Source organism: Tetrao urogallus (assembly GCF_951394365.1).
Source record: "Tetrao urogallus genome assembly, chromosome: 7".
Classification (NCBI taxonomy): domain Eukaryota; kingdom Metazoa; phylum Chordata; class Aves; order Galliformes; family Phasianidae; genus Tetrao; species Tetrao urogallus.
In genome coordinates this window covers 8,328,437-8,343,384 of record NC_136820.1, presented here as the reverse complement: position 1 = coordinate 8,343,384, position 14,948 = coordinate 8,328,437, and the positions used below count along the sequence as shown (strand labels likewise).

The following is a 14,948-nucleotide window of genomic DNA, read 5'->3' as shown; positions in this document are numbered from 1 at the left end:
TACCTTGTGCAGAGCTGTAAACCATTTCTTTACATAAGCAGATAAACTTCAAAAGTCCATTTGCTGGTGACGATAAAGACTTCAGCCATCTAAAGTTGCTTTCACATATTTCCTTTTCACATGAGCAATAAAGCTGTTACAATATTAACCCCTAGACAGGTAAGAACCCTTGCATCTATCAATAGGGGACAACAACTACACAGAACGTTGAAATGCTGCCTCAGCATCAGATGTCAATACAATTACACTGCATTGCTATGTTCAGTAAGTAAATAACAAGCACTTTGTTTTTTCTGGAATGGGTACAGGTATACTCCAGATGTATAAATACTACATTTGTCCATACTAGGAATATAGGAAGCTTCCAACTGCAAACAGCAGAGAAGGAAGCAACGTCATCCTTGTGCATCTAGGAGAGAGTGGAAGGAAAAAGGAAGGAGCAGTGCACTCTTTGGTCTACAAAAATAAGACCTCCAAAAACATCACTTTCTCTTACTACATCTTCCAAAAAATTTGATTTTTATAGGCTATATTTAATCATAAAATAAACCTTTATGATGAAATGAGAAATTCCCACAGTTAACAGAGACACTCTAAACTCGAACAAGCCAGTAGTTGTGATTTTCATTCCGAAAACATTGCAAATTGTATAGACGTTTTATTGTGGACATAATATTACCAATCGCAGCCAAAAGCCAGTGTTCAGAAATACAAAAAGCAGAAGCCACATTTTACATATTTGCTTACCAAACTCTCTCAGGATGAGTTCACAAATAGGAAAGCATTTATAGTACAATCTGTAGTGTCAGATGGGTCTGTATTCTTTGTTCATCTGTTTGCTACTAGCACAAAGATGAACATCAGCAGGTAAAATCCTTCCAAGCTTAATTCATTTGAACAACTTCATAACAGAAGCTAATGACAGATTCTGCATCAACACTACTGTAAACCAGGCTAAAATAGGGGAAAAACTGAGTACTGCCCACCATTTGCATTCAATCCATTATTATTAACCTTCAATTTGTCAACTGAAAATAGATGAGCAAGTGATAATCCAGTGTAATTCCAAATTCCTCCAACTACTAATGATGCAAGTCACTAATTAACGCTCAACACTTAGACATGGTTGGTTTCATTTTAGCTACCAGACACAGAAAACTGTATTTGATTTGTATTTAACTCAGGGAAAACAAAAACAAAGTCAACTGTAACAAAGAGCTCAAATAAAACATTCAGCATGCCTAAAATGTGAAAGTTCTGGCATTACAGATGTGTTTGTGGGATGATGGCTTCAAAAATGCTAACTTGAACTGAAACAAGTCTCCACTGTTTTATTTATTTTAAGCTGCAGACTCTCTCCTAGTCACACTTGTTTGATGAAAATCAGTATATAACTTGTTATCCCTCAGAAGCCCCGAAGACACAACACTGCTAGATTGAAACACAGATGGTTTTATTACTTCTTGTGCAGTATCTTAAAAAAAAATAAAATAAAATAAAATAAATCTAATTACAATCATGCAACCCTACTAGCAATGAAAGGCTGCACAGGCAATACTTCCCATCTCTCCAAGGCTGCAGGGACTTTAAGAGAGCAGTAAGGCATGAAATTAGAAGACTTCCACTCAACTTTTGCAGCAATGGCCAAGTTTGTAGAGTTGGCATTAAGGGGACAAGAACACATTTGGTAAGAGAACACCAACAAACAGTAACTTCACATAAGCATTTTTACATTTACACTTTTTGAAGCAGGAGAATACTAAAGGGTCCCCTTTAGCTGAACAGGATCATACTTGCTGCACGTTGCAATTTCTCATTCACAGGCTGTTAAGCTACCTTCCTCTCTTCCCCAGACTGGGACACTCAGGAATTCGGGATTGTATCTTGGCCCCTGACGTAGGAGCTTCAAGACTCCACCTCATATTATCTATGCAGACACAACAACTCACATCAGTGAAGTAAATACACATTTTCTCCTCCCACTATACGCCCCATGAGCCAAAGAAGCAGCAGAATACCAGAGGTACAGCAACAAGTTTCATGCATCAGATTGCTTCCCTGCCTAAAAAATAAATTCCTACAGCCTCTGCTCTGTGTGCCAGTGGCAACTGGGGTCTGGTTTTCAGGAGACATCAATCATGTCTGTTTTTCATGATGGCTGCTCACCATACGAGTATCTTTGCAGAGTGGCACTGTGCTAGGCTCCTCTTCCAGGGAGTTTTTGGGGGTAATTCCACTAGATTTCACAAAAACATGTGAGTAAATTGGTAACCTGCCATAGTGTTCTTGCCATGAAACCAATCTGCTTTTTATTAACCTACCATCAGTGCAAAGTACGAGCTTTGTTTAAAAATAATGACTACATTGCCCATCCTGAGATCAGAAATGGAAACACTAATGACATAACCAAATGTTCTGTAATGAACTACAATGTGGTTTAGTATGGCCACAGAAATAGATTATTTATTGTCTCAAACTCCAGAACTGCAATAATGTGCAATCTTTTAAGTATTTCATTACAAATTAAACTGAACCTTAAATACAATTTCAAGGAAAGATATTAGGTATGATCAAACCTAAATTCATCAATAAATAATAGCTTACACATCAGATAGGAAAATGAAAGAAGAGGAGTTGAAAAAGACAACTCTTATAGCATGTATATTCATGTATGTATCAGGAGGCAGATCTATTCAGCACTTGAATCAAATGGAAAAACCTCCTCCAAAATCTTCTCTAGAGAAATACGTTCCTTAAAAACAGATCTTCCAAAGCATTAGTGACATATATCACAGTACCTTCATTTTGAAAGCTACCTACATAACCCCATGCAACGAAAGATGATAGGCAAATCATCCCAGTCTGATTCTCTGTTTCAGGCTTATTTTTAACTCAGCTTTCTAATTCAGGTTATTCTCTCCACTGCAGAGAAATCTTAAATGGAAGTAATGGTGGAAATGAACCCATGATGTCTATTATGCAGCCAAAGGGTTTATTATTAACACAGAAAAAGGCTGTCCTCCACCTCTACCAGTTACCTCTCAAGTCAGTACAGCTCATTAGAAGGCACAGTGCAAATAACGTGGGCCCTTCTTAAATAGCATTCAAGATTACAATACAGTTTTTGAACTATACTACAACTATTAAAGGATATAAAGGAATCAAAGGTGTTATTTAATCATCCCTTTATTAAATTCCACATGTTTTCAGGGAAGACCAGAACCTTCACCAGTAATAGAGGACCAGAATTAATCTGCCCCCTACGTAAATTACTCGAATTGAAATAGAGAGGCCTGGGAAGTTATTATGCCTTCAAACTTCCTTCAGCATTCCTAAATCCAAAAAAAAACCAAGTCATAATCATAACTGGGTTTAACACAAAGTATTTGATGTTTTACTTGGGAAATGGCAACGTTAAAATCTAACTTCTGTTAATCCATGACATATTTTCTAGTCACAAGTTAACTGTGAAGGCTCTGTTTTCTCAAAACTGGTGGCACACACAGTGACACAGTGCTTATGATTTCTGTCACCTAGTTGCTACCCGCTTCACAAAAGTTCATTTCAATTAGCATCTCTAAGGCAAGATGTTTCAGTCTGGTTCACTATACATTCAGCATCTACCAGTTTAGTGTGATATGCCCAGATTCCCAAAATGCAAAGACCTAAACACCGATGTATCCTGGCAGTCACAGTGCCCTGTTATTTGGTTTTTACTATGCAGAAAGACAAAGCACATCCTGCCTTGTAATCCTCTACACTATCTACTGTTAGCTAAAATGAAAGCATTTGCTTGAGTGACCAAAAACTCCAAAGACTAAAGAGGTGTTTTGTCCATGCAAAGCCAACTGAGCTAGATTCATAAAGCCATGAAATCGTAAGCAAGAAAAAAAGAAAAATCAGCCTCTGATTTCACTGGATACTAGTGGTTTCTGTGATGTTTGTTCACTTCCTCCTCCTTCCCTCCTCTCCTAATCTCCCTTGTCTCAGATAACCCCAATCACCATTACAAAGTGTTGTAAAATGCTGAGGCAAACAAATCAAAGGAAAATCCCACCACACTGAGCGAGTTAAATGCAAACACATCAAAGATGTACCTGCCATGTTCTGTAAAACCTCTGAAGTTACTCTTCTGCAGCAATCGGCAAATACTGGGATTACAAGAGTCTTTTCCCACTGAATCAAAAGAAGCATCACAGTTGCTTCCAGAACACCTGACTGTTCACACACGCTACAACAATGTATTGCTGATTTACTAGGATTAGCATTAATTACTGCAGCGTGAGGAGTAACTGATGCTACAACACCAATTCCTGCAATACCAGGACAAGGCATTAAGATCATCATTTCTGCTCAAAGTGATGATATCAGCCACGCTCCCCTGCTGCAACGTTACCTCCTCTGCCAATTGATTCAGAGGCAGTGCTGAGGAATTCCCTGCCAAATAGTCTCTGAAAAGACAGCATAACAGCTGAGTCCCAGTAGCTCCAGTTGCTATTCCCAGCAGAAGTCACTGCTGCCTCTGAGGTGCACCTTATTTATACCACAGCTACAGCACACCTGGCACTGGGGAGAATTTTCAGACCACTCACACAGTCATAAAGTGCCAATGCCAACAGCTTAACCAGGGACACGTGGGTCAAAACGCCGTCCTCCTGTGAAGGACGTCTCCTGAGAAGTGAAGCTGAGTTCTATGTTGACTAAAGGAGCTTCTGCATCTTTTTACATTACCCGAGGGCAGAAAGGCTTCGCCCCAGTGCCTGAACTGCTTCCTCAACTGATTAAAGACAAATGAAATTTGAGAGAACTGCTGTCCAGATGAATGCTTTCAGAGCCTCATGGACTGTGCTAAGGACTAGAATAGTATTTGGTTGGATTTGAAGAACAATTATTCTCTCCTGCGCTAACGTGTCTTCTGTCTTCATTTTTATTCAGAAAGCAACAGGATAAAAATAACAGTCTGCAACTAAATTAGGAGTTTGGCAAATATGAATTTAAAGACTGTGCCCTCTTAGACCCACTAAGAACATTAAGAGGACGTTTTCCAGCAATTCGATGGACAACTAACTTACTCTAAGCCACGAAAATCTCTATTGCAGCTGGCTGACAGGCCTGCCACCTAAAAGATAGCCTTTTAATCTGTTCTAGACGCACAAATAGTAATTCAGTCTAGTTGTCCAGTCTCCCTGAAATTGGGCCACTTGAGAGACTCCAAGCTAAGCGTCCAGATCTCCAGTTTTATCTCTCCAAAATGAAAAGTTGGGCCCATGTTCATGTAACACAAGGATAGGCATGCTTAACTTGCTATAAATCTCTTACTCCCAAGGCTGTCCTCCAGTTCTTACCTGCTCTGGCACTCTGAAGCCAGCATGGTTGTGCTGATTCAATAGAGTTGCAGAGGACACCAGAAGTGACATTTTAAAAGGCAGAAGAAATGAATGCCCAAATGATGGAAGGAAAAGCAACGGTCAGGATACTGTACTGTCCCTGCTGAGGCACAGATAGTCCACCAGTCCTGGACTGACACGCAGACTGCTTCAGAGTTTCCTTTCACACTTAAATCCACTCTCAGTTTCACACTGACTCATCACCTATCATTGAAGAAAGCTGCTCACTGGCCAACTAGGTTTATGTCAGCACCACAGAACAGTTCACAAGAGACTGAGTGAGTAAAACATGACAAGTTCACACTGCTTGTAATTAATGAGAAAGTGATTTTTTTAAATCTAGAGGATTGAGTATAACTGAAATACAAGCCCATGTTCCACTCAGACTAACTGCTCATACCTGTAATATCAGAGCAGTCCAATCAATTGACAGTATTTACAAACAATATATTATGGAATTCAGAGATCTTTCTCAGTGACAATACTATTCAGATTACAGCCTCCTATCTAAAAGGAGATGTTATGTATCTGTCATACAGGTTATTTGTCTATAACCCATTAAAATAAAGTTTTCAAGAGATATTACACCTAATATCTTTCCACCAACTGAAGCAACACCACTTCCAAAGACAGTTCCAATCCAGAATGATTGCTTAAGATAGTAATCCTGTTGTAAACCAGCTTTACAGAGATTTATATATTTTTCTTCATGAAATTTAGACAGAAGTCAAGAGTAAAAACATAAAATAATTTTAAAGTTTAATAAGTACCATAGAATGAAAAAGAAAGTACATTTACACTCGTCTGCATTCAGGAAAACTTTACATGAGGGCTGCTCCAAAAGTAATGGCTCCTGTTCTATTACATTGGCTCATAATGTTGGAGGAGGATGTTGGTGGTATGGTAGTAGAGACTGAACCTTCCCATCAGTATTCCATTACACGTTGTTGTCATGTGACAGATGGCAGCAGAGGAGCAGTCTGACAGAATGGTGCCTGACATGAAAGCACAGATGAAGCAAGGATGTGGAACTGAATTTCTCCATGCAGGAAAAATGGCACCCACTGACTTCCATCAACACTTGCTGAATGTTTAAGGAGACCAAACAGTGGTGTACCAGTGAGTGGTGCGTTTCAGCAGTGGTGACACTGACTGGAAAGACAAGCTATGTTCCAGACAGCCATGGAGATTTTTACAAGCATGGCCTCCTGTTCATTGCTAGTGAAAACACATAGCAAATAGTGGTGACTTTATTGAAAAAAAAAGTCTTTAGCTCAGAACTTGCCCATACCAAATAGTGCCGTTGTGCTCTTTGTACTTCTTGTAGTTTCCACAGAAGTCAGTAGGAGGCATTACTTTTGGAGCAACCTACATACAAGTCATAACATAAGAGTAAAAGAACTAAAGCAACAAAGCAAGAGAAGAATAAGCAAATATACTGACCAACATGAATTTGCTCCAATCAAAAATGAAGGAACAGGCTGCTACAGGCTTATCTGGGGTAAAGCTCAAAGACTTCCATTAACCTCAGAAACAGAGTCAAATACACACTGGCTTCAAATGTGGGCACCAGTAACTCCAAGTTACCTCATGTTCGAGTACAATGAGAAGGATCACTCTCTAATAACTGCCCACATTCATACTGCTATTCTGAAGTAAACATGAAGCTCCTTACCTTACCCCACAGTCATGATAAGTAAGGTAGAAGCATATACTGAGGTAGCACCCATTATGACAGTGATTTGTGGAACGTTAATTGCTGTACCACTGTCTGTTGAGGCAGCAACTGATGTTAGCACATTCCAAATATTGCAAATGCAAAAGATATACGTGTTAGTTTATATTACTTTCTAAAATTATTTTCATAAAGGTAAGAAAAGTCAACCCATTTTATTCCATATGTGCAACCAACAAGTGTACCCACAGTTAGAAAGCATGTTCAAAGACATTTCTGAAACAATATTTTGAAAGTGTTAACAAAGTGTTTTGACATCTCTGTAGCTCTCCCACACATGTAAATCCCATTATCATTTAGCTGAAAATATTCAGCAGTTTCATTTAGAAAGAAAAATGCTGAGCTCTCTCCAACATACCCCTTACTCTAGTTAAGTTTGTTTTCTTCCCAAGGTTACGTAGCAGTCCTTTGAACTCACAAAATGAACATGCTCATAAATACCAAAAATTGAACTTGCCTCTAGGCAAACGCTGTGACGTTTCTAAAAAGAAAGTAGTTCACAATTGCCAACTCTGAATTCAGCAGGCAACGGGAGAGACCAAACTCAAGAGGTCTGTAACACTCATTCTCATGTCCAAAACAGGTTCCAGAAATTGATGGCATTCAGACAAACTGAAACAGACCATCCTAAAAGCCTGCAAGACATGTGAATTCCTTTTCCTCATGAGATTCCCTGTATCAATTCATGGACATTTGTACATTCTTCCCATGAACTAGCACTCAGGTTGGATATTTGTGGTCAGGCACTGGCACAGGCTGCCATGGGAGGTGGTGGAGTCACAGCAGGAAGTCATCAAGAAACCACTCGGATGTGGCACTGAGGAACATGCTTTCATGGGCAACGTTGATGGTGGTGGGCAGTTGGACTAGATGATCTTAGAGGTCATTTCTAAACTTAATAATTACATGATTAGCACTAAGAGATTTCCAATAAATTAATAGTGAGTAACATATATAATAAGATTAGTATCTACTTTCTTCTTCAGAAAAAAGAAAAAGCTGAAGCACTTCCCATGCAAAGCACACAAAAGAAATAGCATTTTCAGCAACTATTTTCATTGCGATTCCTGTAGAGCCAGAAATCCACACTCAAGAGTGCATCTCTGCCTCCTGCAGCAGGGCTACTCAGGTGAGATATTATTCCAACAAGTCACGTTTAACACCTTAGACTCCTCATACAGAACACATCTGAGATTAAATATTGATTTTACATTATAGCTATTCATTATCACTAGACACGCACACTCCTTTTAGTGAAACTATGGTCGTTAATTTGACTAGTCATAACCTGTGATGAAGGCCAAATTACCACAAAAAGCATGTAATAATTTTACGTCTCAGCAACCTCACGGTCCCTTCTTTATTAAATGCATGCCCACAGACCATTCCAGTTCACAACAGACCATACAGATTTCTCGCTGGAATTTTTTCCTTTTTGCATTTCTTCATAAGCATAATGTCTTGTATTAATTGACACTTGGTTCACCAGCATTCTCCCTCAGTTAAGGCTGCATTGCAACCACACTTAGAAGCCACTGTTGCACCAGGACTATGGAGTGTTAGCACAGAGAGTGTGAGGCAAACCTCAGAAAGAACAGATGCAGACTCCAAACCAAACACTGCAGCACTGCACATGAATAGCTGCGTTGCACCACTGCTGAGACACCTACTTCTTTGCATATCTTCAAGCACAGCACTTATTTGGCAGCAAACAGCACACTCAGATCACTGTTTCTGGAAATTAATGGCAAGCAGCAGTTTCTAAATGCATTTGAAAGTGCATCCTTACTGACTTTGGAGCCAAGGTAAGCATTAGCTACTTGGCTTTTGTTCAGAATTCATCCAGGTCACTAGTTGAATATTTTTTCCTAAGTAACTTAACCTGAACCAAGAATACTGTTGAAGGATTTCTGTCAAAATATGAAGCATCGTTATTTAGAGAGGGCTACAAAATAACAGCACCGAGTAACCAGTAATAGATGAAATAATTGACAACCCAACACTGACATTCTATATTAGCTAAGAAATAGATTTCCTTTCCTACCTTGAAGCATTACGCAGTAAAATTGGTGATAATCCAGAAACAAGATTAAGAGCAAGACAGCTCTGTTAACATACCCTTAAAGTGGTACCATTCCATTTAACATTGTCTTAAAAACGAAAGCAGTAGCAAGATAACATGAAGTTGCAGCTACAGTTCTGATGAATCAATCATTTATAGTACTCAAAAATAAATTTAGACAGATGAGTACTAAACTTATGACATCTCAGCACTGCACTGGAGAAGTATGCAGCTGTGTTAACATGGGAATACCAAAGAACATCCTCCCTCAGAGGATTAAGTCACTCTCAGCTTTTTTCTTTTTTAAATCATGGGGAAGAGAAAGTAAGTGTTAGCACAGCTCATAAATAAGTGCTAACCATTTTTTTTAGTGCTGTGTGTGGCCTTGTTCTCAGAGCCAATGAGCAGAAAGTGGTATATCACAGCCTCACTCTGCAGATCCCTCGAGGGGTTAATGAGCAGGCACAGGAACCAACACTGTGCCTATCTGCTAGGAGATATCAAAGCAATGGACAGAAGCCTCCATGTGCTCTCCCCAGGCTCTTCAGGAGGAAAGGGCAGGGAGACTGATCTTAGGAAAATGCTTTGACCAAGGTATTGATCAGAATTTCACCCACTGAAACTCTGGAGCCTGTGGAGGAAACCAATCTCCGTCACCAGGAAAACTGCTTTAAAACAGCTCTGTTTGAACTGGAGGAGAAGTGGGAAAAAGGATAGCTTTATTTTGTTTTATTCAAGTATTTAAGACATCTGCCACAGGAAGGGAAGAAGAACTGATAAGCAGAATCAACAGATAGCTACCCAAATGTCTGCTTGGTGTCTTGCCAGTTTGATATGACTCATACAGACAACACTTCAATTGACAGGTTACAAGGAGTTTTATATTTTATCTACTACAAGACCCATGACACATACTGTGCATACACCTAAGCCTACAGTAGTCTCACAAGAAATAGAATCCCAACTGGTTTCACAATATGGCCAGGTATGAGAATTTGTTTCTTAGGAAGCCTCTTCTCAAGTCTAATTCGTACTCCAAGGAGCTGCAGTGTGAAAGGAACAGAAGGATGAAAACAGGCAAAAAACAACTCTTAATTTTAAATGCTTAATCTTGTTCTACACAGAACAAAAGGCTCTATTTTAATTCCTCCCCAAATTTCTGGATGTGAGAAAATAGCAACAATCAGAATGCAGGAGGCCCTCTGGTGAGCACATGCATTCATATTCTCTACAAAAAAAGCAAGCAAGCCAACCAGTGCTGGTGACTTGATTGGGAATCAGTGAAGTTCTTTACCACAGCTGAAAACACAACTGCGTAAGTGAAGACAGCAAAGCTAATCTTTACCAGCTAGCTAAAAAGTAGACCGTATCAGGCAAGCCATGCAGATGTTCTCAGCCTGTGGATAACAGACAACTCGCAACACCTCCCTAATGCTTTTCCAGTCGCTCCATGCAAGTATACTAAGTGAATAACACCTTGTGATGACATGCCCACATGGTACCAGAAGGTCAGTAATTTTTCCTCACAAATCCATTTTCCCAGGTGATTAACAGCAATGGTTTAAATAAGACAAAACCATGTCCCCACCACCACAGAAATGCTTTTTAAACCAGTCCAGCGCAAGTTTCCAAGGCTTACCACAAAACTACCACCAAACAAATGACTTACTCAGCATTCAGTACAGTGATGGCCAGTGCTTATAAAAAGACAATTTACGTGGCTTAGGCCACAGCCTTCTAAAAGCAAAGGAGCTACTGACAGAAAAGCCCTTGCTCAGCACCCAGAGGTTCTTCTCTCACTGAACCTCACCTATGCCTGTTCCTTTTCTACCCCTCTGCCTTTTCTCATTTTATACTTGTTTTGAATATTCAATTCAGTATTAGTGCAGCTGACCTTCAATCCGTCTGCATGGACTATTGTTTTCATAAGCAGCTTGGGAACACCCATCATTTTTCTTCTGGTAAAATGATAATCTTATTTCACATTTAAAACTTACCTAATCTTACTTGCTTCACAGCAGTCCTAATCTGAAACAACCAGACAGCACATTTATAACAAATATAACACAACCTGTAAAGACAAAACCAGAGGAGAAATGTGTTTTGTGACAAGGGAGAAGACCAATACACACTTCCATGATCCTGAAGACTGAATACACCGACAGTAAATGGCAACAGATAAAAGGTGGCAATCTCTTTTACACATCTATTTGTGCAAAGAAGCCTGTCTCACAAATAAACACTCAGCCTTACAGACCCTTGTAAGCTCTCCTCTACTGTCTCTGTTAAAAAAAGCAAAGTGCAGACATAACACAGAAATTACAAAGAAACATGAGAAATTCAAATCTCAGAACAGTCCAATCTTCCCCTTGACTGACAAACTGCAGGAATGCAAAGTCTGAAATTAAAGACTAAAAACAGATTGTCCAGGAGAAAACAAACCAGTAGTGTGTCCAGTAAGTTTACCCTAAAAGGAATCTCCAGTAACTAATATCCCAACAGCCAACAGACAGCCTGAGTAGTTTGTATAACAGAGGTGAAGTACACAAGGCTGTACCATCACAGCCCAGTGCTCAGAGTACTTGCTAAGCAACTCAAACTAATCATCTTCCTATTTATGCCAGACCTTCCTTGTTTATCTGCGTCAATTGGTTCACAGAGAACTAAGACTGCCTATTTAGAAGTCAGTGCTGTAATTTTAGCCTAAATGGCTCTGAATGATTATACCAACACTGGAATAAATAAAAATATAACACTACTGCCAAAGAACAGAACCAACACAATCAAAATAGAAAGATTACGGGTGAACAAGCAAGAAAGAACAGTAAATATTATTAATCTGATATCAGACAGAGCCATAGCAAAAAAAAAAAAAAAAAAAAGAAAAGGAAACTGCACTGATAGGGAGCAGCAAAGCATGACAAATCAACCACACTAATCGCTAGCTATTTATATGCAGTTATCTTACTGTTAGCTTACTATTTTTACCCAACTGATTTTTCACAAAACATACAAGAGCCTGTCTGATAAGTGGGAAGAAAGATATAAGTTTGAGAACTGCAGCTAGAATTCCTCACTGCAGAGAGACTCAACACAGCTTTGCATTAAAAAAAAAAAAAAAAAAAAAAAAAAAAAAAAAAATGCAGATGATCAGTATGGCTTCTTAGATGTGTTACATTTCACTTTAGTATTTACATAGCACCCATGTAAAATACGACAAAACTATATTACTGGGAAGAGGACAGTATGCACACAAGTTCTACCCTAGAATACTAAAAAAAATAATAATAAGGGCCTTTGACTCCCCCCAAACACATCCTTGAACTGGTGGCTCGTAGTGTTACAACCCTTCTCAAAAGATACATCAAGTCAAATTTTGCCAGCAGTTGAACTGCTATCTATTGTTTAAGGTCACACATTTTATTTGAAACAGATCTATGGAACTATCCAGACAAAAATACAGAACTTTTCTCCACACATTCATTATGTCATTTTGTTTAGAGAAATGTGTGAAACTAATTTAACATGCAACCAATTGCAATACTGTAAAAAACACTGGTACATTAGCTCTGAAACAGTTGCCACTTTTCTACCATAAGAACATTCATCAGGAGCTAAGACAAACTTCAGTTCTTGTAGCATCTTACTGAAGTTTTCATCTCGGGCTAGAAGAGTAAAATCTTTCTGATCAATTTTCTGTGGGCACCCTACATCATCTTTCCCCTTCCTCCTCTTCTTGCTATAAGATCCAGTTGTACAGAACAGGCAACGTGCCCAGAACTTGCTAACTGTGGTGTGCTTACCTGGTAGAATAAATCCAGCCACACAAATGAGTCAGAGAAAGCCCCTCTATCCACCCTTCTCAAGCTCTGTCTATAACCCCTCTTGGCTTTATTGTGAAGGGTAACCAAAAAAATGATCAGTACAACCAATGTCAAAAAAGATAAAAAACACTTCTGTGTACCATCCTCCTCTAGTCTTTTTTCCCCCTGAAGAAGTACAATCCAAGCAAGAAGCTGCATTGCATGCAAGAAATGAATGAGGCCTATGCTGCAAGTCTCCTTTCTTGTTCCTGATGTTCCAAATAGTTTCAGAAACTATTAACAGAAAATATGCGACAAAGAAGGGACTCTGCTCAGCTCCCCACTGCACTTAAATATGAAACTAAATGCATTTTTGCTTTGCTGACTTCAGCTTGGTGCCAAATGATAAAGAAACATCTGTGATAGTAGTGGTGTAAGGAAATGTGCATTTGCTAACTATAAATAGGGACTTCAGACTATCCTGGATGGAGAAAAAAAAAAGTGTTTAAAGGAAGTATTAAAAAAATAAGAATTCAAGGAAATATAACTGAAGCTACAAGAAAAGTAGTGCATTTATGAATTCATGCCTCTGCCATTAGCCCTCCTTGTCACATACAGAAGCCCCAGGGCTGAGAAAGCTACCTCACAACTAGTCTCATTTGCTTTATTCTGGGTTGTTTCTGCTTGCAATCATTTTTTTTGTCAGTAACCTGAACACAAAGCTTCTCAACACAATGGATAGTGTGTCAGTGCTCATTCTGGGGAAAGAGATGGATAGAGCTTCTTCATCTTCAGATATCAACATGTAGACAATGTATCTGAATAAAGGACAGACAACTATGAACTTCAACTATAGAAAACAAATAACTTTCTTAACATGAACAGAAGTTGATGGTCACATTCAAGGCAACCACTACTTAGACATACAGAGATTAAGAGACTATTCCTGTGGATTAGGCCTGGACAGACTAAACACATCAACAAATTACTACGCAATAATTGGATCTATGTGAAGAAGGTAGGACGTTTACTGCCTCTCTGAAGGAATGATTATTAATGCACAGAACACCACAAAATTGCACAGACGTGGTCATCTCTACTCTTCCTTTCTTTGCAAACAGGAGCTGCATGTAGTCAGGAGGAGTAATGTGTGTGAAGTGTGTTGACTGGGGCTGTGTGAGCTTTGTCTGGGGTGTCCTGGGCTCCCCCACAGTCAGACATCCTTGAGCACGAAGTTGCGCCATGCCCACTCAGAACAAAGGAACAGAACACTGCTGTATGAGGCAGTGAGCATCTTCCAACCTGGTTGAAATTTAATAGTACATAGACTGCTCCAAGCTATTGCTCCTTGATTGCTTCAGCAACTTCCCAGGTAAATATTGGTGTAGTAGCTTAACTCTGCTATTTCTGGCAGTCAAACAGCTGTTAGAGCACAACCAAGCCTTTTGTTTTTTCCCCCCACAGAAGTTACATCCTTAACAACTACAGGTCAAACTGCGGACCTCTGATATCAGCCCAGTTATTCAAAGTATACCCAGACAACAAACCAAAGCACCTTTGTTTCTCAGCTTCCCCAAAACCAGCTTGCAGTGATCCAAAAATACCAATGTTTTCAACAGTGTTTTTAATCTTACCTCAGCCTTTCTTCTTCTTTCTTACGAAGGCTGAAATCTCGCTGAACCACCTGAAGCACATGCTCTGCTTCTTCATCAGTCAAGCCAGAAAGATCCAGTTTTCTGCCCATTGTACACTCTGTCCTGGATACGAACAGTTATGAAGGAATACCTGAAATCAGAAACAGTAAAAAAAAAAAAAAAAAAAAGTGAAATACATTGAAAGAACTTTTACTTTTCCCCACGAGCTGAAATCACATCTCTTCAACAAAGAGAAAACATCTATCATCAATACTGGAGAAGAAATTTTTCAAGTTATATGCATTGAAGGCAATTGCCTTCAGTTTT

General features: G+C 39.2%; 1 protein-coding gene across 1 annotated transcript in view; it reads right to left on the bottom strand.

Moving 5' to 3' along the window:
- Positions 1–14,731, bottom strand: part of MYRIP (myosin VIIA and Rab interacting protein) — a gene marked incomplete at both ends in the record, with an annotated part of 176,174 nt that extends 161,443 nt beyond the window's left edge. The window contains one exon of the mRNA XM_079538701.1: positions 14,622–14,731. Coding sequence (XP_079394827.1) covers positions 14,622–14,731 — 110 coding nt within the window. The remainder of the gene's footprint in view (positions 1–14,621) is intronic.
- Between the last annotated feature and the right edge of the window lie 217 nt (positions 14,732–14,948).